This window comes from Dipteris shenzhenensis, chromosome 9, assembly GCF_047967505.1.
Source record: "Dipteris shenzhenensis isolate YYH24624 ecotype China chromosome 9, Dip_SZ_1.0, whole genome shotgun sequence".
Lineage (NCBI taxonomy): Eukaryota > Viridiplantae > Streptophyta > Polypodiopsida > Gleicheniales > Dipteridaceae > Dipteris > Dipteris shenzhenensis.
The window spans coordinates 897,958-918,660 of NC_141604.1; the positions used below are offsets into that span (position 1 = coordinate 897,958).

The 20,703-nt window shown below is 45.0% G+C and overlaps 1 protein-coding gene across 1 annotated transcript in view; it reads right to left on the reverse strand.

The window, feature by feature from the left end:
• The window catches only part of LOC147898048 (pyruvate kinase isozyme A, chloroplastic-like), a 115,989-nt gene that overhangs the window by 41,200 nt on the left and 54,086 nt on the right, over nt 1-20,703 (reverse strand). Inside the window, exons 3-4 of the mRNA XM_087378988.1 lie at nt 18,672-18,865; nt 4,983-5,104 (exon numbers count right to left, since the gene is read on the reverse strand). Of these exons, the coding sequence (XP_087235114.1) occupies nt 4,983-5,104; nt 18,672-18,865 (316 nt within the window). The remainder of the gene's footprint in view (nt 1-4,982; nt 5,105-18,671; nt 18,866-20,703) is intronic.

Sequence of the window (20,703 nt, forward strand, 5' to 3'; positions counted from 1 at the left end):
CATTCAGAGGCTAGATGCCCAAACTTGTGGCAGGTAAAACAAGCTCCTGCAAACACACCCCATTTCAATTCAAAAAACTTTTTTCCCAATTGCACTCCCTCAACTTCCACTGCAATAGAAGGAGGGGTAGGTGTGTCAGTGTCCCAGAGAATGCAGAACCTGTTACGGTTTCCCATAGGGCGTGGAGGACAAATGACCTGTCCCAAAGAAGCAGCCAGGCCAGGCAATTCTTCATGCATATAATCCGGGAAGTTAACAACCTCAACCCATATAGGACAATGATGTCGTATAAGACTTTGATAATCCTTGTTCGGGGACCAGGGCATCGCATGTACCATCTGCTTCCCGTAAAAGAGGGGAGAAAGCTCAAGTAGCCTTTGCTTGCACAAAGCATCTGATAAATGCACCTCATAAAAACCTCTAGATGCAAAATATACTCCCTCTACAAAGCATCCTCCAAGGATGGACTTAATCCACTGTGCAACATCACTGGCTGCTGGGATTCTTCCTGGAAAGAAAATTATAACCGCGGTTTGAGATAACTTCCTGAGAGGATTCACAAGGGATGGCAATTTCAATTTGTATGTGACCTCTGGAACTGGTTTGCCCCATTCCTGTCGTGACTGCTGAAAGTCATCCTTCAGGGTATCAAACACGTATTGAGCTTCCATAGTAAGTTCATCATCTTGTGTTGCAGGCTGTGAAGGACGTCGCTTAGCATCTCCAAGATAAAGGCCTATCCAAATTCCAAAGAGTGTTGGCATGCTTATCAATCCATGGCGGTGGAAGAAGAAATCTGTAGACCATCGAGGAGGCCAAATTATGCATTGAAAGTGAACAAGTAGCGGGAGATAAGGAAGTCGGATTCCAGTCCAGTAATCTGTCCTGTACAAACAGTGGAGGAACAGGAACAAATGGCTGCAACATAGTTGTAAGTATTCTCCAAATGGGCCTATGATGCACACCCAAGGGGAATGTCCTGCAAGCTTGTGGAAATGAAAGCACATAACCATGTTGATCCACAACATCTCCGACAAATCTTATGCCCAATTTCATAAGATTATATGCTTTAATAGGTGCCTGTAAAGCAAGAGGCGATTCAAACACCTTGCTCCAATGGATGCTTTCCAAGCGAAGAGAATTACCATGATGGGAAGAAGCACCTGACCATTTAGCATAAGAGAGAATTCTCTTCCAATCATGAATAAAAGCAGTAGAAACAGGACAACCATGAATTTTTCCCTGAAATGTGCTTCCCAGTGATCTGTAATCCAATGCCCATATGCATGGGACGTCATGTTTCCACACATAGCTGCTAACATAATAGCCCATGGCTGTTTTTGCTGAAAAAAATCAGCAATCATAGTGCTCTTTCTTGCCAACATATGAAACTGAAGATTGAGAATATTCAGTCCCCCATGAGTCTTAGGAGAACAAACAGACTACATGGGAAGTAGTCGCAAAGCTTTTTTGTGAGATTTGCTTTTCCAAAATATCTCCATAGCCTGGGACATATAGGAAGCCAAGGGCAACCCTGTCTCACTGAGCGGGTCATAGTCCATGTTCTTGACAACCCACCACCAAGCAAACACTGCGCAATGGCATGAGAATAGAACTTGTAAATAATATGGACCAGCCGAGGGCCAAATCCCAATTTATGCATAGTCTGAGAAATAAAATCCCAATGGACAGTATCAAATGCTTTCGCAATGTCCACTTGCAGAATGAGAACATCTTGTTTAGAATATTCGGCATACTCAATTGCAAGCAAAGCATTGGAGATATTGTCAGTAATCTGTCTTCTGGGAACAAACCCATACTGCCTGGGATGAAGTCCTGCTTGCAAGATAAATCGAACCCTGAGGACAATCATTTTGGCAATGAGTTTGTAAATGACTGGCATAAGAGATATGGGCCGCCAATCAGCCATTGTCTCACACAACCTTTTTTTGGGGATCAATTTGACAAGGCCATGTTTCCAAGAAGGAGGAAGAGATTGTTTTGCCCAAGCATGATTGATCATAAGAAGAAGAGTGTTCTTGAGATCACCCCAAAATGCACGAAAAAATTCAACAGTCAATCCATCCCAACCAGGAGAGCTGCCTTTACGTAAATGACTCAAAACATCATCCAGCTCATTAAGCATAAAGGGCTGCTCCAATGCATGAGCCTGTTCCCAAGACAATATAGGCTGAACATGCATAAGAAATTGAGACCTAGCTGCATTCACTTGCATTGAATGATCAGGCTGAGGAGAAAAGAGATGCTGGAAATGACTAGAGCATTGCGATTCCAATTCTGATTTGGAGGTGGTCCAGGTGCCATCATCTTGCCTGATCCTGCAAATATCCTCCTTTCGCCTATCCGCATGCAGGCTTTTAAAGAAGGCTTTAGAGGAGCAGCCCTTATCCAAAAGGGGTTTCATGCGAGCTTGGATTTGCCACTTCTTTAATTTGCGAAGATCATTTTGATGGATGATATGAACCGCATAAGCACAAGAATCCTGTTCAGAGGAGGTGAGCTGCCTATAAGAGCTTATTACATCCATTTGTTGCTTGTGAGATTGAGCCCATTTCAGCTTAAGCCTGAGGTTTCCCATGTAACTCCGTCCATAATCTTGAATAACAGCCTGTAAGCGATGGGCAAGACTGATCCAAGCGAAATCCATGTCCTCCTGAGCATGCCAGAGGAGGGGGCGGACAGCCACTCTCACCATGTTCTGAAATTGTTGATGAAGCAAATAAGCACTATTAACATGGAGTAGGCGATGACCAAAAAAAGGCATATCATCTGTCAAACGTGCTATAGATAATGTCAAGCATACTGGAAAGTGATCAGATAGCAAGAGGGAATGATCAACCCATAGTGCACATGTGAAACTAGCATACTGTTGAGCATGCAACAAATATCATCTGTCAAGTCGAGCCCAGTAATGAGTAAAGGCATTGTGATGGTATGTAAACCCATGTCTCTATCCCTTGTTGAGAGCCATAAATCTTCTGCATGCAAGAAAGAAAGCATATCCTCCCAATGTCGAAGCTCAGTGGGGATCATGTGAGAACGATGAGTGGTGTTGTCTTGGATGGCACACGAGTTATTAAAGTCTCCACACAAAAAGGCATTAGACAGCCAGGGATATTGTTTGAGGGAGGCCCACACTCGAGCTCTTGTCGCAGAAGTTTGAGAGGCATAAACAGATGCTATTTCATAAAGATCAGCATGACAGATGCATCTGATCACCATCCATCAACCCTGGGGGTCATTGTAAGCAACCGTGGGCTGCATATCATGTTTCACCAGCATGCATACCCCCGAAAAGTGCATTGTACCAGCATAAAAGATGTCATAACCAGCAAAGTGGCCTTGCTGGCCAGCCAAGAAGTGTTGGTTGTGTTCCTGTAAAGAAATTACATCGGGGTGCATTCTATGTACATAGTGTCAAAAAAGTATCCACTTATTGACATTGCAAAGACCTTGAACATTGTATGTAATGCAAGTAATTGAAGTAGACATAGAAGATATGTACAGCCGAACCAAAAAGCATAGTAAAGGTATAAGCTGTCAGGCCTCAGCCATGACATCGACGTCCACCTGGCCCCTGGATCATTAGCTCTATAATCCTCATCATTGTCACATACAGGGATGCCCCTCTTGAGCACATCAACCCACAGTTGAGAAGTGAGGCTATCAGCAGGGGTAGAGGCCTGACCAGGGGTGGAAGTAGAGGCATCCCAATGGCGAGATTGTAACGGTCATGGCTTGAGCGCAAATACCTTTTTGGGTTGCTGCCAGGTACTCTGGGGAAAGGCATGAGATTCTGAAATTTGCCCTTTCCCTTATCCTTTTGCTTGGCTGAAACTTGAACCACATTTTCTTTGGGAGGGACAGATTTAGATGCCACATCACCTAACTTGCTAGGCATAGCCTTAGGCCCCAGACCATAAGTTGGAGGGGAAGTATTTTCTGGAGCAATAGCTGTAGGTGGGAGCTGATGCAGGACTGCAGGACACTGTGAGGCTAGGTGGCCAAACTTATGACATGTGAAACAAGCACCTCCAAATACTCCCCATTTCAAGTCAAAATATTTTTCGCCCAAGGGAACATCCTCCACCTCTACCGCAATGGAAGGAGGGGTTGGGTGATCTCAGCTTCAGCTTATACTTAAGGGCCGGGGGAGGTTTGGCCCACTCCTTCCGGCTGTGGTGAAATTCATCCTTGAGCATGTCGAAAACATAGTGAGCATCTACAAAGGCTGAGGTAGAGAAATCGACTTGCTATCTTTTGGAGTCCCGGGACAAGTCTTTCCCAGAATAACTTTTAAGATGGTCCTCCATGGAGGTAAGCAGGGCACGATTGATGAAGTGGCAAAAAAAACCAGAACTGTACGGCAGGGTTTGTACATGGCAAACAGTACGGGAAAAGTACAGGGCAAATAGTACGGGCAAGACGGGACTGTAAGGACTGTATGGGGTGCTGACAGGGCACGCGGAGACTGTACGGAAGAAGAAGAACTGGACGGATATGCTGACGGGGCACGGGGGGACTAGACTGTATGGAAAAGGGCAGGGGTGTACGGACGTACGGAAGGGGCTTCAGAAAAGGTACAGCGATGGCGATGCCAACAGGAACGGGATTGCTCCGGGCTGCGCAGGGATGAGGCGGGCCTGTTCGTACGGCCGTACGGTAAACGTATGGCGACCATACAGGTGTACGGACAGGAGGGGGAGCTGTACGGGACCCTCTCTCTCTCGACCTCCTCTCTCTCACGCTCTCGAGCTCTCCTCTACACACACACACACACACACACACACTTTTTTTCACACACACACACGAACACACACACGCACACACACACACACACATGTACACAACAACTTGGAATACTTCAAAGAATTAGAATGCAATTAACCAACACGGCATATTGGCTGAAAACTCAAAAAAAATTCCAAGTAAAGGCGAGGAATCTTATACACAATACATACCCTTCTAAAGACCTAGCAGCAATGTAGCTCTTTAGGTGCTTGATTACTTCGGCTGATTTCACAAAAGATATCGCAATAAAATCCACTCCTTCAGATATTCCAAAATCAATGTCAAGCCAATCCTGAGAGTTCAAATAAGAGAGTTAGGCGTTGTCCTCCACAACAACATCAACTTACATCCTTCAAGAAATAGGATCAGGGTTCACAAATTAAAATCTGTTACATATTAAACTAAGCAAACCCAATGTGCCAACCAGCTTTCAAACAATGGGTTCTAATGCAACACAGTTATCAAAGGCACCTCTGTTTTGTATAAAAGAATCAGCTTTCCAAACAAGAGGTCTTGTAAAACACAATCCCTTCGTAGCAACGACGTTTGGAAAGTAAAACCATACTTAAACACACTCTATTTTCACAAGGACAGGTTTTCCAAACAAAAAACTAGCATATTATAAAGTACACTCACACTACGGCAAATATTGGTATGCATTTATACCATTCCAATGCAACCCTTTCGCCACAAAGGACTATATCAGATGTTCTACATATCAATTCTCATCTTTTTACAGACATTTTGAACATGTCTCAATTCAATGCTTTAGGAATATGAGAAAGAAAGATATATTAACTTCCGCGGGAGGCCTCGTGGGCCTATGGGACAACGTGACAAGGAAAAACTCACACAAGCCACAAAGGGCTGAGGCAAAGGGCACGCTAAGACCCTTTCCTGAGTATTGTGCTGAAATAAAAAGAGCTCAATGGCTCAAGCAAATCAAGTACAAAAGTATTATCATATCATATCATATCATGTGCTGTGAAAATGTCTCGAATCTGAGTCTGTCTGGCTGTCTCATGCTGTGGTGTCGGAGGGGGTGCGGTCTCCTTGATCTTCAAACCCATTGAGCTATGTTCAAAGTGACCCCTCATCTCGGGCGGTCCCCTCCAAGGAAAGCTGTGATAGGGCGAACCTCAATCAAGTGTGCTATGGGCGCTCTCCATGTTGTGGATGGCCTTTGCAATCCTCTCTCGGTAATCCAGACTGCCCGCATAGCAGCTAGCTCCTCCTCCTCCACCCCACTGTGTCATGGATTTCACTCAAATGCATAAAAATCTGTGACGTGCCATTGTGTGTGGTCAGCCTCTGTATCCTGTGGTGTGATCGCCTCCTGTTGGGGGGGGGGGGCTGTCCATCTGAATCCCATGTCTGGTAAACCATGTGGATCTACGTGCATACCATGTGTCGGGCCCACCCTTAGTGAGTCGTCTGGGTGACTCCAGAGCCAACCTTGGTAGTCTCCAATGAGGTAAGTCCCAGACGTAGTGGTGTCATGGCGAACTCTGCCTGTACTATCTCATGCAGGATTGAGGGCTTGCTCCGAATCATCCTAGATCCCATGGTCACCTATAGCCGGTCAAATCTCTTCCACACTGCTATCAGTAGATCGCATCCCCAGAAGGGTGCTGCATACATGGCAGTCGGTCGCACCAGCATATCAAAAAGCCAACACTTCATCGGTGGATCCTAAAAGTGTGCCTGGAAACATTGTCCCTCCAATCGGGCCAGAGCACCCCGTCCCTGTGTGAGTCGTGCCTGAGCTGCATGTGTCATAGTGAAAAGGGGTCCTATGAAGGCTGCCTCGATAAGTGGTTATGATTTCAATTTGGCAATGTTTTACTATTGCTAGGATGGTAACTTTTAATAATGCTCCAAGATTGCAAAAGCTTATATAACATACGTACACTTGTCTCTACTACATTTTTGGATCATTGGATATCCTAATCCCATTTATTATGATCATACGTTTACTGATCACATGTTTGAGTTTTCTTTGTGTGAGTTCTTGTGACAGGACTTCACACCTTGGCCGGCTATCTTTTACAAATCCTACATGCATGGTATTCACAATTCAAAGCTCTTATCATGACTGATCACCATGTGTGCTATCTTCAGTATAGCTTTTGTTACCTTCAAAGTGACCACATTATCTACAGTACTAGCATATGACACCTACAATGCGTCCATGTCATCTTCATTCAATGTGACTTATCGCCTTCAAAATGATCTATCACTTGTCATCTTAAGTATGACTTGGCCATCTTCAATATGGTTTACTTTTGCCGTCTTCAGTACGGTCTTGTTTACAGGCCTTGCTCCTGAGTTGCGGTCGATAGTCAGGGACCTGGGTTCCCACTTACCATCTACAACATGGTGATGGATCTTCAATATCCATGATAGGTGGACTTCACATCAGTGAAGTTACAAAATGTTTGACTATTTCCTACCATATCACCCTCCACCTGGTATTTTATTATCAACATGTTGTAAGAGACTGATGATGCTTCGCACATCCACAAGCAGTCTTTGGTCTCCAGTACCCATGGTTTATTCCTAACACCTTCAGACTAGCTTCAGGGGTGAGTCTTGGTGTGTTGAGCAATGATGCTTAGCTTAATGAGGGCAGATCAAGATCACGTAGTGTTTAACCGTGAGGTGGATGTGATCTTCAAATTCTTCAAGCGTTAGGTGTAGCACCATGATCGCTCACATGCACATTAGATAGGGCAGCTGGTGCCCCTTGCTTTGATCATTTGTTGCCTCCCGGAGGTGTTACAGCCTCGAATTGAGTCCTTGGGAGCTGGTTGAGTGGGTTTGAGCTCATTTGCTTCTGTTTCATGACTCTCTCGTGGTTCAAGGTCATATGTGCGTTGCTGGGGGCCTGGACAGAGTATAGGTGCGAGTCCGAAGATCGCCCCTCTTCCATGAACAGTGGGTACAGTCGTTCTAACCTTCATTTGGATTCTTTTGATCACTTTTGAAGCTTGTTGTTGCTCCTTTATCGTTCGAATTTTTTCTCTTGGCCAAATTGGTCTGTGAATAGAGACCCAGATACAGAGGATGTGCCTAGATTGGTGCCAGAGGGTTAGTATTGTGAGTTACATCTTGCCTTGAGGCCACTTGTGCATTTTGGGATTTGTTGTTGCATGCTCAACATTGGATCGTGGGACTGCCAAACACTCTTTAGCAAGCTAGATGCCTTGTGGAATGCATTGTCAGCTTTCATTTGGTCACAAACACTGCGAAATGCCTTAGCCTTGCCTTGGCAGTTGGGTGCTAGTTTGTGCTTGGAATTGGATTCCTACTGAAGCAAGAAATTGACTTGGACAGTGGAAATTGCCAGTGAAGCAAAGTGCAAGGGTGAGCCCTTGTTGTAAAAGCATATTCCATTGACAGAAGAAATAAACAAATACCGAAAGGGGCGCCAAAGAATTTGGGGCCAATCTTCGTCTCTTGTGTAAGGTGTTTTGAGCAGGCGCATTCTAGCCTCCCTTCTAGTTTGTTTCACAGTGGTATTTAACTTATAGAGGTGGCTAAAATTGATGCATAGAGATTGTGATTAATGTGGATGTCTAGTTAGTTATGGATTACTGCTCTTTAGCTTGCTAGAGGCCGGTTTCAGGTACACACACGTACAACAAGGGAGCTTGAGGTGGCCTTATTATGTGGCCTAGATCTCCGTTATGGGGCTTTTGACTGCACCCTCAGGTCTGATAGAAGAAGTCATGGCAATAGAGGAACGATGGTAGGGGATGGTATGGTTAGCTGCAGCCCATTTTGGTCGCTATAGACTTAGTTGCCCATGGTCTAAGAGTAGATGACTTGCTGTATATTTTGTTCAAATGGTTAGGAAGGTGCTTCTTGGCTCCTTTATGGGTTTAAACAAGGCTTGTCAAGTTGGAATATTGATTGAAGTAACTTGATTTACCTTCCAGTTTTTGCATTTTCATGTAGATGACAGTATCTTAACAATGTCAAAGTTATATAATGAGACTGATGAAAGTAAAACCTTGCGTGTGAATAAAACAATTCATTGTTCTATATGCTTTTTATGTGACACAGTCTTCTGAAAATGGGTCTTCTTAATATATTTTGGGATACTCAAAACAAACCTGTTTTTGGCCTTCCAAAACTTGTAATCATTTCACTTGCTGATGAAAGTAAAACCTTGCCTGTGAATAAAACAATTTATTGTTCCCATTGTTACATCTATATGCTTTTTATGTGACAGTGTCTTCTGAAAATAGGTCTTGCTGCATCTTCAGCTATCGGCACTCGTTCACTTGTTGAATTTATTGTCTGGCATAGGCACAAATCGCTGTGAAATTAATATAATTTGGATACTCAAAACAAATATACCTTTGTAAGACTAGAATAAGTCCAATCATACAAATTTAGATTTTTTGTTGTTCTAAAGATAAGTTTAGCTGTTGGGGCTTCTGCACCTATGTAAGATAAAACGATGTAGTCGAACAGCTGATCACCTTCAAAGAATTTGCATGTCCGCTAAGGTGATAGAAAAATATACCTTTGTAAGACTAGAATAAGTACAATCATACAAATTTAGATTTTTTGTTGTTCTAAAGATAAGTTTAGCTATTGGGGCTTCTGCACCCGCGTAAGATAAAACCATGTAGTCGAACAGCTGATCACCACTTGGACGAAAATTCAAAGAATTTGCATGTCCGCTAAGGTGATAGAAAAATATACCTTTGTAAGACTAAAATAAGTCCAATCATACAAATTTAGATTTTTTGTTGTTCTAAAGATAAGTTTAGCTGTTGGGGCTTCTGCACCCATGTAAGATAAAACGATGTAGTCGGTCGAACAGCTGATCACCACTTGGACGAAAATTCAAAGAATTTGCATGTCCGCTAAGGTGATAGAAAAATATACCTTTGTAAGACTAGAATAAGTCCAATCATACAAATTTAGATTTTTTGTTGTTCTAAAGATAAGTTTAGCTGTTGGGGCTTCAGCACCCGCGTAAGATAAAACGATGTAGTCGAACAGCTGATCACCACTTGGACGAAAATTCAAAGAATTTGCATGTCCGCTAAGGTGAGAAAAATATACCTTTGTAAGACTAGAATAAGTCCAATCATACAAATTTAGATTTTTTTTTGTTCTAAAGATAAGTTTAGCTATTGGGACTTCTGCACCCGCGTAAGATAAAACGATGTAGTCGAACAGCTGATCACCACTTGGACGAAAATTCAAAGAATTTGCATGTCCGCTAAGGTGATAGAAAAATATACATTTGTAAGACTAGAATAAGTCCAATCATACAAATTTAGATTTTTTGTTGTTCTAAAGATAAGTTTAGTTGTTGGGGCTTCTGCACCCGTGTAAGATAAAACGATGTAGTTGAATAGTTGATCACCACTTGGACGAAAATTCAAAGAATTTGCATGTCCGCTAAGGTGATAGAAAAATATACCTTTGTAAGACTAGAATAAGTCCAACCATACAAATTTGGATTTTTGGTTGTTCTAAAGATAAGTTTAGCTGTTGGGGCTTCTGCACCCGCGTAAGATAAAACCATGTAGTCGAACAGCTGATCACCACTTGGACGAAAATTCAAAGAATTTGCATGTCCGCTAAGGTGATAGAAAAATATACCTTTGTAAGACTAGAATAAGTCCAATCATACAAATTTAGATTTTTTGTTGTTCTAAAGATAAGTTTAGCTGTTGGGGCTTTTGCACCTGCGTAAGATAAAACGATGTAGTCGAACAGTTGATCACCACTTGGACGAAAATTCAAAGAATTTGCATGTCCGCTAGAGTGATAGAAAAATGTACCTTTGTAAGACTAGAATAAGTCCAATCATACAAATTTAGATTTTTTGTTGTTCTAAAGATAAGTTTTTCGCTTCCCAAAACTTGTAATCATTTCACTTGCTCACTTTCAGTTTGGCAAGCGAAGGAGCCATTCACAGATACAGAAGTAGAATGCTTGGAAAATTAGACAAGGCATCACCTTACCATATGCTCTTAGCATATCATAATAGCATCGGATACATCAAGACACTTACCATGAAACATCAAAGCAAGATGAGGTTACTAAAGTGGATCAAGTTAAAAGAAAAAGAGTTAATTGCTGATAGGAGCTTGGACTTTAGTCGTAGGGCTAATCCTGACAAACAAAGTTTGGCAGATGTACTTTTCGTCTCAATTGTTGTAAACTATTCACTTGCATGGGTACTCTCAATCTTATTGTATCATACTATTTATTCGCAATCGCCCCCACATTTTAACCACCACGTGAAAGTTAAAGCCTGATGAGGCTTCTGCTGAGATTCAAATACAAACCAAGGAAGAGTTAATTGATCATTGTAGCATGGACTTCATGCATGTCTTCTCCCAACAAGTGAACCTTGCAAAGGAATTCTCAGTCTTGATAGACAGCATTATGAGCAGATTTGAGAACTGTAAGGAGCAGCATCACGTCAATATTTAAGAAAGGGTGCCAACCAATCGCTATGGGCTTGTCTCAGGAAAACCCCCTTCCTGAGGACAAGCATAGATAATCAGCCCAAAGATACAATATATATAGCCCTCCCCCAAGTAGAATGCTCAACCAGCAGTCACAAGGCCAATTATGAGTCGAAGGGTAGTAAATCAGAAGTACACTTATGGCACAAACCAGACACGAAGCAGGAACTCCATAGCCTGTAAGAAGAAACAGCAGGTTCGCAGCCAATCTTTTAGGCAAGCTGGTAGAATTTCCTGTATTTAGCTCAATCTAGGTCTGCATCAGGTTATTCCAAGGAGAAAAGTACCAAACGGACTTGCAGCCAAGGCAGCACTCCAGCTAACCAAGGGCCAAATTTCCTGAGCCCATAATAGCGTAACTTGGACAGAACCATCGAGGTGAGGAAAAGAGCATGTGTAGTAAGTCTCAGTACCTTGATGTACAAATTTCCTTAAAAGGTAGGATTGTGGATGAATGATAACATGATCCTTTATCGACCACATACTTTGCACTAAGTGAAATATTGCAGCACAGTTTCAGCACATAAAAAAGTCATGCTATCATTTCACTTGATAATTACAGCACCTTGATGGGTACAACAGTACTTCATCAGATGTAAGTCCTAGCTTTAAAGAAACTAGAAAGATAACTCCGCCATTGGTATACCCATTTTAATATTAAAAGTGACTTCAGCTTAGCAGCATGAATCAGCTCTTCCAAAAGCCGTTGGAGTTGTGTGTCACCTCCCCACCTGTGAGCCCCCAAATGAGGAGAGCATGGGGGAGGTGCACCAACAAAGACTCAGAGATGCCAAGGGAGAAAAAAATGAGAAAAAATGCAGGGCTGCCACGTGGGCAGCATGCAAGCTGCCATGTAGGCAGATAGGCAGCATTACCAGGCTGCCATTGGAGGGCTGGACAAGCACGGAAGACGGGCCCACACCTGGGTCAATACCTGTGACCAGGACCAGCAGCAAAGGCTGCTCAGAGAAAGGAAGAGATGGACCTGCAATGGAGGCTGCAACAAGCAGCAGCAGACTGCACAGCACCCAGGGATTGGTTGGAGCAGTAAAAGAGTAAAATAGAGGCATCTGGAGCTTGAAAATGGCGACGCAGCAGCAACTGCACAGTGCTGCAGACAGGACAGGTGACTGGAGTAGCAGCAAATGTCTGCACAGACGGAAGGCAAGGAGGCGTGAACCTGCAGACAAGGGTGCGACCAGTAGCAAGAGTCTGTGCATAATCCAGGGGCAACTTGGGGTAGAGAAGCTGGTCGGAGGGCTGCACAGACAAGCAAGACAAGCAGGATTGACACGTGTCACAAGGGCACTTGTGCTGGGGCCATTTGTAGGCCTGGTCCAAGTCAGTTGGCTGCAAATGAACCACAGACTAGGTCAGCCCAGATGGTGAGATAGTCAGGCATTTTTCTAGCCCTCCAGCCCTATATAAAGGGCCCCAAGGGAGGCACTTTACATTCCACTTTGCCAGGTCTTTGGTGTCACATTTGGCTGCCAACACAGCAACAGGGAGGTCCAGAACACTAGCAGCAGGTCTTCAACTTGGGCTGCCTACACAGCAGCAAGGAGGACAGGATTCGCAGGAAACTTGTGCCTCACCATTTGCTGAAGACGGAGGCAGCAAGGAGGTCAAGGATCAAGCAGCAAACACTGCCTTATGATTCGCTGTCCAAGGGCAGGAAGGTGTGTTTGCCGGGCACCACTACGAAGCCCACAGAAGCTGTAGGAGAACAGCGTGGGCTTAAGTGTTTTGAAGGTCACAAGGAGCTAGGAGAACAGATTTTGGGAGTCACTGGGGTCCACATCTGGATAGCCACCCCACTGATAGATGGTGCCACATTGTGCCCACATTTGTATATGATTTGGTCCATCCTTGGAAAAATATATATTATTATAGTTACTCTCTTTCTTCAGCATTGTTCAATTGCTGTTTCCACATCTCTCTCTTTCTTTCTGTCAATGCGTTGCCACTGCCTTTTTTTCAATGCTTTAGCACCGCTTTTATTTGTGACTGTTTTGTTTGTACTTTGCATGTGCTTTGGCACTTCTTTATCCATGCTTTGTCAATGCCTGATCAATGGATGCTTTGACTCTGCATGAGACTGCTATAGCACTGCTTTCTACCTGCTTTGTGATATGCCACTGCATTGTGCCTGCTTTGTATGTCCCTCTGTGATTCCCTAGTGTGTGGAATGTGATTGCTTTGTCAATGCTTTAGCACTACTTTGTCTGTGCTTTGGCACTTCTTTTTCAATGCTTTCGCACTGCTTTCTATTTATGACTTCTTTGTTTGTCCTTTGCATGTGTGGAATGCGATTGCTTTGTCAATGCTTTGGCACTACTTTGTCTGTGCTTTGGCACTGCTTTTTCAATGCTTTGGCACTGCTTTCTATTTATGACTTCTTTGTTTGTTCTTGGCATGTGCTTTGGCATTGCTTTGTCAATGATTTGTCAATGCTTTGGCACTGTTTGTGAATGCTTTGGCACTGCCTTGGAGTCATCCAGAAGATTAGTTGAGAGCGGGGCGGACACGTGGTATGCACGTGTATCCACATGGTTTGCCAAACACGGGATTCAGATGGACAGGCTCCCTCCCCTTTAGTACAATATGGATGCACCCCCTGAGTCGATCCCGCGAGATGAGATTAACCATATCATACGGTTAGATCTCCTTCAGCTCCACACATCTCGGACTTGGGGGGGGGGGGGGGGGATCACAAGCTCCCCACCAAGACCCAGTTTTACCGCGATCATTTCTTGAGAGTCTCGGAGGAGGGGTTCATCATCAGACCCCAGTATCTCGAAGACAAAGGAGTCTCACATGCACTGAGGATCGCTATTGGGCAGATGCTGGTTTCTACCTATCAGCTGAGGATTGAGACAGGGAGAGCAGCACGTTTACCCAGAGGTCAGCGGATCTGCATGCTATACACATTGGGAGTGATTGAGATAGAGGAGCACATTCTTTGCACCTGCCCAACCTATTACGAGATCCGAGGGCGATACCACTCTCTCTACAAGGATGGGAGTGGCTTCGGTCCACTATCATGATTGATCCACTTCCATGACCACGTCTGCCTTGGGCTCTTTTTGCTTGAGATGCGCCGACACACGAAGACCCTGCTACGACAGATCAGAGAGCAGCAAGGAGTGACCAGACCATAGGATACAAAGGCTGCCATCGATGGGCTACCTAGTGCAAGCTGTTCTCGGCTTCTCTTTCTGTCTAGTTCACAGATTTTCGACCACCAGGTTCAACGGGATGCTGGGTGCTGTGTGTTGAGGTGTTCTTCTGTCGACTGTAGTTTGTTTGTGCGTTGATCGTCTGTTTATGGTTCAAGTTTGAAGCAAGTGCGATGCTCAGCAGGTTTGCAGCTGGACGGCAACTTCCACAGAGGCGGCAGTGAGGCGGGCTCGCAAAACAGAGCAACCAACTTCACAACTGCGCCAACGTTGCTCCCTGCCGGTTGTGACCCGTTTCGAGCAACAAAATCGATCATTCACTTGCTTACAGCATGCGTGGAGCTTCCTGATCTTCACCTCTTTCTACTCAGAGGAAACGGAGGGCTCCCCAATTTCCTCGATCTCCACTATAATGGCTTTCAGCAGCGCCGTCAAGTGGTAAAGCTCATCCTCTCTCCGGGTCACACATTTCTATGTCTTTGAGTCCAGCCACAGGACACAGTGGGATGGAGGAGGAGGAGCTAGTTGATATGCGGACAGTCTGGATTTCTGAGAGAGGGGTGCAGAGGCCACTCGCGACACGAAGAGCGACCACAGCACCCTCTATTGAGGTCAGACCTATTACAGTTTTCCTCAAAGGAGGCTGCCCGAGACGAGGGGTCACTCTGAACATAGCTCAACGAGCTCAGAGATCGAGGAGACCACGTCCTCCTCTGCCACCAAAGCAGATCCGAGACATTTTTACCGCTCGTAGGCGTGCCATCACGTTGCTGGGTTTCTGAGTTCCAACCCCAGTCTCAACCTACCTCAGATAGCATGTGACATATTTTGTACTTGATTTCGCTTGAGCTATTGAGCTATTGAGCTTCTTTATTTTATTTTCAGCATCGTACTCAGCAAGAGCCTTAGCACGCCCTTCGCTCCAGCCCTTTGTGGCTTGTATGAGCTCTTTTCCCTTTTTGGTGTGTTTTGCACTCTGTCCCTTAGGCCCGCGAGGCTTTCTGACGATCACCACCTGCACATATATATTGTATCTCCCCCCTCTGCCCGATTTTTGGTGCCCCCCCCTTCTTTTTTGTATCATCTGGAGGTAGACACATATTTTTTGTATCAGGACTAGACACACCGTCCTTCATAACCTCTTTTTTGTAGAAACAGTTGGCTGGCCCGTTTTGAGACCGCCACCGTTATGCTCATTGTATCAGTTATCTTTAGTCTCATAGACCTTCACGGTCTCCCGAAGACTTTAATAAACTCTCTCTCTCTCTCTCTCTCTCTCTCTCTCTCTTTGTAGATCGTCTAAGTGGAGAGGGTTCACTTCTGGCTGACCCGATGGTGCAGATACTGCTGTTCGCAGATGACATTGTCCTCATATCATCCTTAGCAAAGGGATTGCAGAAACATCTAGAGGCTCTGGAGATGTTCTGCAGAGAGCGAGACTTCACATTTAACCTTGGAAAGACCAAGGTTATGATCTTCAACACCTCGCAAGCAGTCTCTCGTTGCCATAGTTTCACATATAGAGGTGAGCCAGTGGAGATAGTGCACTCTTACACCTATTTGGGGGTAGTGTTCACCGAGCCAGGTTTCACGATGACCCATGCAAACCTCGCAAGCAGTCTCTCGTTGTCATAGCTTCACATATAGAGGTGAGCCAATGGAGATAGTGCACTCTTGCACCTATTTGGGGGTAGTGTTCACCGAGCCAGGTTTCACGATGACCCATGCAGCCACAGCATGACTCACACGAGGGCGGGGTGCTCTAGCCTGATTGGAGATTAACAATCATGTGAGGATTCGCACCTCGGGACAGAGTTGTATAACATGCACATGAATGAGGCGGACTCAATTCAGAAGCACGTCACCAAGATGAAGGTGGTGAGGGATCAACTCTCCACAATTAGTCAAAAAACGGATTCATCACGGATTGCTAGGCTCTTGGGCATGCTCCCTAGGAGCTACAATGGGTTTTTTACAACCAAGGTGGCAGGGCAGCGGCCAGCACCAATGACTTTCGAAGAGCTAGTGCCTCTGCTTCTGCAGAAGGAAGCCCGCCAGATGAAGTATGAACAGATCCGAAAAGGAATCCATTAATGTTCAAGACAAGAGTAAAGGCACAAGTAAGGGCAAGCAATGGCAAGCTCAACAACAACAAAAAAAGGAATGAAAAGACTGACGATGATGATGATGAAGACTCTTCTTCCAATGGGAGCAAGAAGTAAAAATGCTTCCACTTCGACCAGCCAAGGCATTTTGCCAAGGACTATAGAAAGAAGAAGGCTGAAGAAGTCCAATCAAGAAACAAAAGAGTCTAAACCAGCAGCAAATCTGGTGATAACTAAGGAGCTTTTCTTTATAACAATTCCAAGTGTTGTTGAGGTAAGATGTTGAGGTAAGATACGCAGATCTTGGTGTACAGGTATGTATGTCTGACATTAAAAGGTGGTCTGGAGAGGAGCCAACCACCTTTGTGGAGGTGAAGGACAGCAAAGTGTGCTCGGATTGCTGTGAGTGCAAAGCTGATATCATTGGCATGAAGGAAGTATCTTTGAAAGGACCTCGAGTCGAAGTCATATGGAAGCTGGGACACTCAAAAAAGCACTAAAAGATTACCTACCGAAGCTGTAGGTTCCTCCATGAGGTACATGGCTTGTTTTCAAAGCAAGCACACAAATGGGTGGATCTACTAGTACGTATACTCTTTAATTGTTCATTCAGACCTTAATAGCATGCCTTGCTTCATGTTTCTCAAGTGATGAGAGATTGGAGGGTGAAAGCCTTCCAGGGAGGCAGAGAGGGAAGACTTGGTACTTCTTCAAAGCTCGGTTGCAGGTTACTGGAAGGTGAACTTATAAACCTATTGAAGCCTTGGTGGTGGAGGCAGGGACATCTACAGGTGAAAAGAGTATGCTGAGATCAAAGAATAACCTACTTGAGAGTTCATCTGGACTGCCATGGACTTGTGGTACTGCTGGCATTGTACCAGTGTACTAAGATAGTTCTGACCGACCTGGAGGAGCAAGAACCAGGTTGAAAGAACTAAACAAGGTATGTCTCCTAGTTGTTCCAGAGGGCTTCTCCTCCATGGGAAAATCTGCATCAACATATGGGGATTGGCCCACAGTGGGTCAGTGAGAGGGGATGTTGGAGTCATATAGGTCACCTCCCCACCTGTGAGCCCCCAAATGAGGAGAGCATGGGGGAAGTGCACCAACATGGACTCAGAAATGCCAGGGGGGGGAAATAGAAAGAATGTGGGGAAGCGATATAGGCAGCATGCAAGATGCCATGTGGGCAGCATAGTATAAAGGGCCCCAAGGGAGGCATTCTACATTCCACTTTGCCAGTCTTTGGTGCCTCACATTGGGCTGCCAACACAGCAACAGGGAGGTCCAGAACACCAGTAGCATGCCTTCAACTTGGGCTGCCTACACAGCAGCAAGGAGGACAGGATTCACAGAAGACTTGTGCCTCACCACTGGCTGCAGACAGAGAAAGCAAGTACGTCAAGGATCAAGCAGCAAACACTGCCTTACAATTGGCTGTCCAAGGGAGCAGCAGCAAGTTGTGTTTGCAGGGCACCACTACGAAGCCCACAGAAGCTATAGGAGAACAACACAGGCCGTACGTTTTTTAAGGTGCCACAAGGAGGTAGGAGCACAGATTTTCAGAGCCACAAGAGTCCCATCTATGCAGCACCTCGCTAATTGGTGGTGGCACACTGTGTCCATATTTTGCATATGATTTGGTCCATCCTTGGACAAATATATATTATTGTTTTTACTCTCTCTCTCTTCAGCATTGTTCAATTATTGTTTGCACATATCTCTCTCTCTCTCTTCAGACTAGTACACACTAAGCAAAGAAGTTCAATTTGAAATTACACCATGTGATTCCTGGGCGCTATCTTTTAATTTACCTTCCGCCGCGGGGAGCATTGGCTGTAGCAAGCAACCTCCACCTCTGTTTTCTAACAAAAGCAACTAAGGCAATACACCACTTTGCTGTTGTAGATAACCTATTCCAGCAGCTATCAATTTCAAATCCTTGCAAAGTTACTTCATTAACAAAATATATAATCTACACAAAATATGAATCGATCTACAGGCTGTCCTTTCCCAAGCAAATTTATTTCACATTCAAAGCTAATTTAAAAAAGTTTTGGCAATGTGCGCACCTTGGATGAAATTGTTGGCAGCATTGCATTGCGCTCTCGAACAACACGTCCTTCTCTCCAAAATGTCAAGTTGGCTCGAGGTAACAATAGTCCAGGGTCAGTGCACTTACACTTCACATCAGGACCAATTTTTTCCATGACTTCAAATCGCACCATACCACCATCTACCATCAACTCATCTCCCACTCTGACATCTGTTTCACAATTCTATATCAGAGGAGGTCACATCAACAGCAGAACTTCTTCCCTTCGCTCTATCAACCAACCCAAATGTAATGAAAGCTTCTTATTCGGATCCCTACTAATACTGTAATTTGTAACTGCTTTGAAGTGAGATGGATCAACCTAATGAGAAGTTCCTCCAAAATGGGCAAAAACCCACCAACCAGCAAACACATTTTGAAAATGCTTGTAGATCAGTTGCTTTAGTGCAAAGAATTAAAAGCAAGTTCATGAGCAAACTTTATCAGCCTTTTCATAAAGTATAAAAACTAGGGCGGTTTGACAATACAAGTAGAGAACAGACAGCCAGGAACACGACCAGAAAAGTGACCAAATATCATATCAGAAATAGCCGGAACCCAATGGCCAAAAGCATCCATACGCAAAGAGGTAAGTAAACAAGACAACATAAGGTTCCAAGGCTGACACTACTCCAAAAAGATGGGCAAGAGTGTGGCCTTGCAGGTGAGCAAATGAGCGTGAAGATCAAGAATGTTCAAAACCCCATGAAGCCTGGGCGAACGGACATAATTGCCTTTGAGAAGGCGGAGAGCCTTACAATCATGCTTGGTGCGCCAAAAGCATTCCATAACCTTAGTGATAAACTTCTGAATATCCCCCACACACACATTTTTTTTGGGTGAAATCCATTGAAGATTATATTACAAGGAACTGTCCCAAAAGCTGGGACCTCCAGTTACAAGCATTACACACAGTTTTTTTTTTTTTTTGGGTGAAAATTTTTTATACTTTATATTACTGAGTAACTATCGCAAAAAGGGATGTGCCAAAGTACAGCAGCAAAGGATTCGGTTCGGAGGAGGAGCTCCCGTCTGCAGCTGCTCACCACCGCCCGTCGCCATCACCCAGCCCCTTGGCAGCACCCTACTCCCTTGGACGCGCCCTGCTCCCTTGGCCGCGCAGGCTCCCTTGGCCGCGCCCTGCTCAGGTCGCCCCCCTTCAGCCCGGGCCGCGCCCTGCTGGTCGCGCCCCCCTTGCCCTTCAGGTCGCCCCTTCAGGCTGCCATCTAGGTCGCCTTTCAGGCCGCCAGTCGCTGTTGTCCGCCCATCCCTTGCGCTTCAGGCTGGGCTGCTTCAGGGCCCTCTCCGAGGCTGTTCTGCTCGTGTTCCGGGGAGCTCAGTTCCTGGGCTGTTTCCAGGCATTGGCGGAGCTTTCTGCTTCAGCATTGAGGGGCCTGTTTTCATCCCACGCAGGCTGAAGTTTGGGGCATTCTTTAACCAGGTTTTTGGGGATTGACTAGTGGTTGGTTGGTGGGTATTTTCAGCAGAGTTAGCTCCTCCCCTCAGGACAGCGCAAGCTGAGACAATGGAGGACACTAATGCCACTCCCGTCGCCGAACCTGAGGAGATTGAAGTCACAGTTTCTTTTCCTCCCGACATTGTGCAGATGATTGAGGTAGCAGAGGAGGGTTTTCGTTTGATGCACATCATTGGCTTTCTACCCGGTAGAGGCCAACAGTTACGTGATTGGGTGTACACCAACATGGCCTCATTGGGTGTCTCAATTACGGTTTTCCGATTGCTTGGCAGAGGGTGCTTTTCTTTTGGCCTTCAGTCTGCAGAGCAAGCTCAAAGAGTACTTATGAGCTCACCGATTCAGTTTCAGAGCAGAGTCATCCATTTGTGGCCTTGGCGGAAGCACTTCAGTACTACTTCCCCGGGACCGCGGCAGGTCTCTTTTTGGATGCTTTTCCTTGGACTTCCTGATGAGGTCAGCTCTTGTCGCAGAGCTGTGGAGCATATGGCTAGTGTGGCAGGTACAGTCATCCCATCAAGTGCTAGACTTTCCT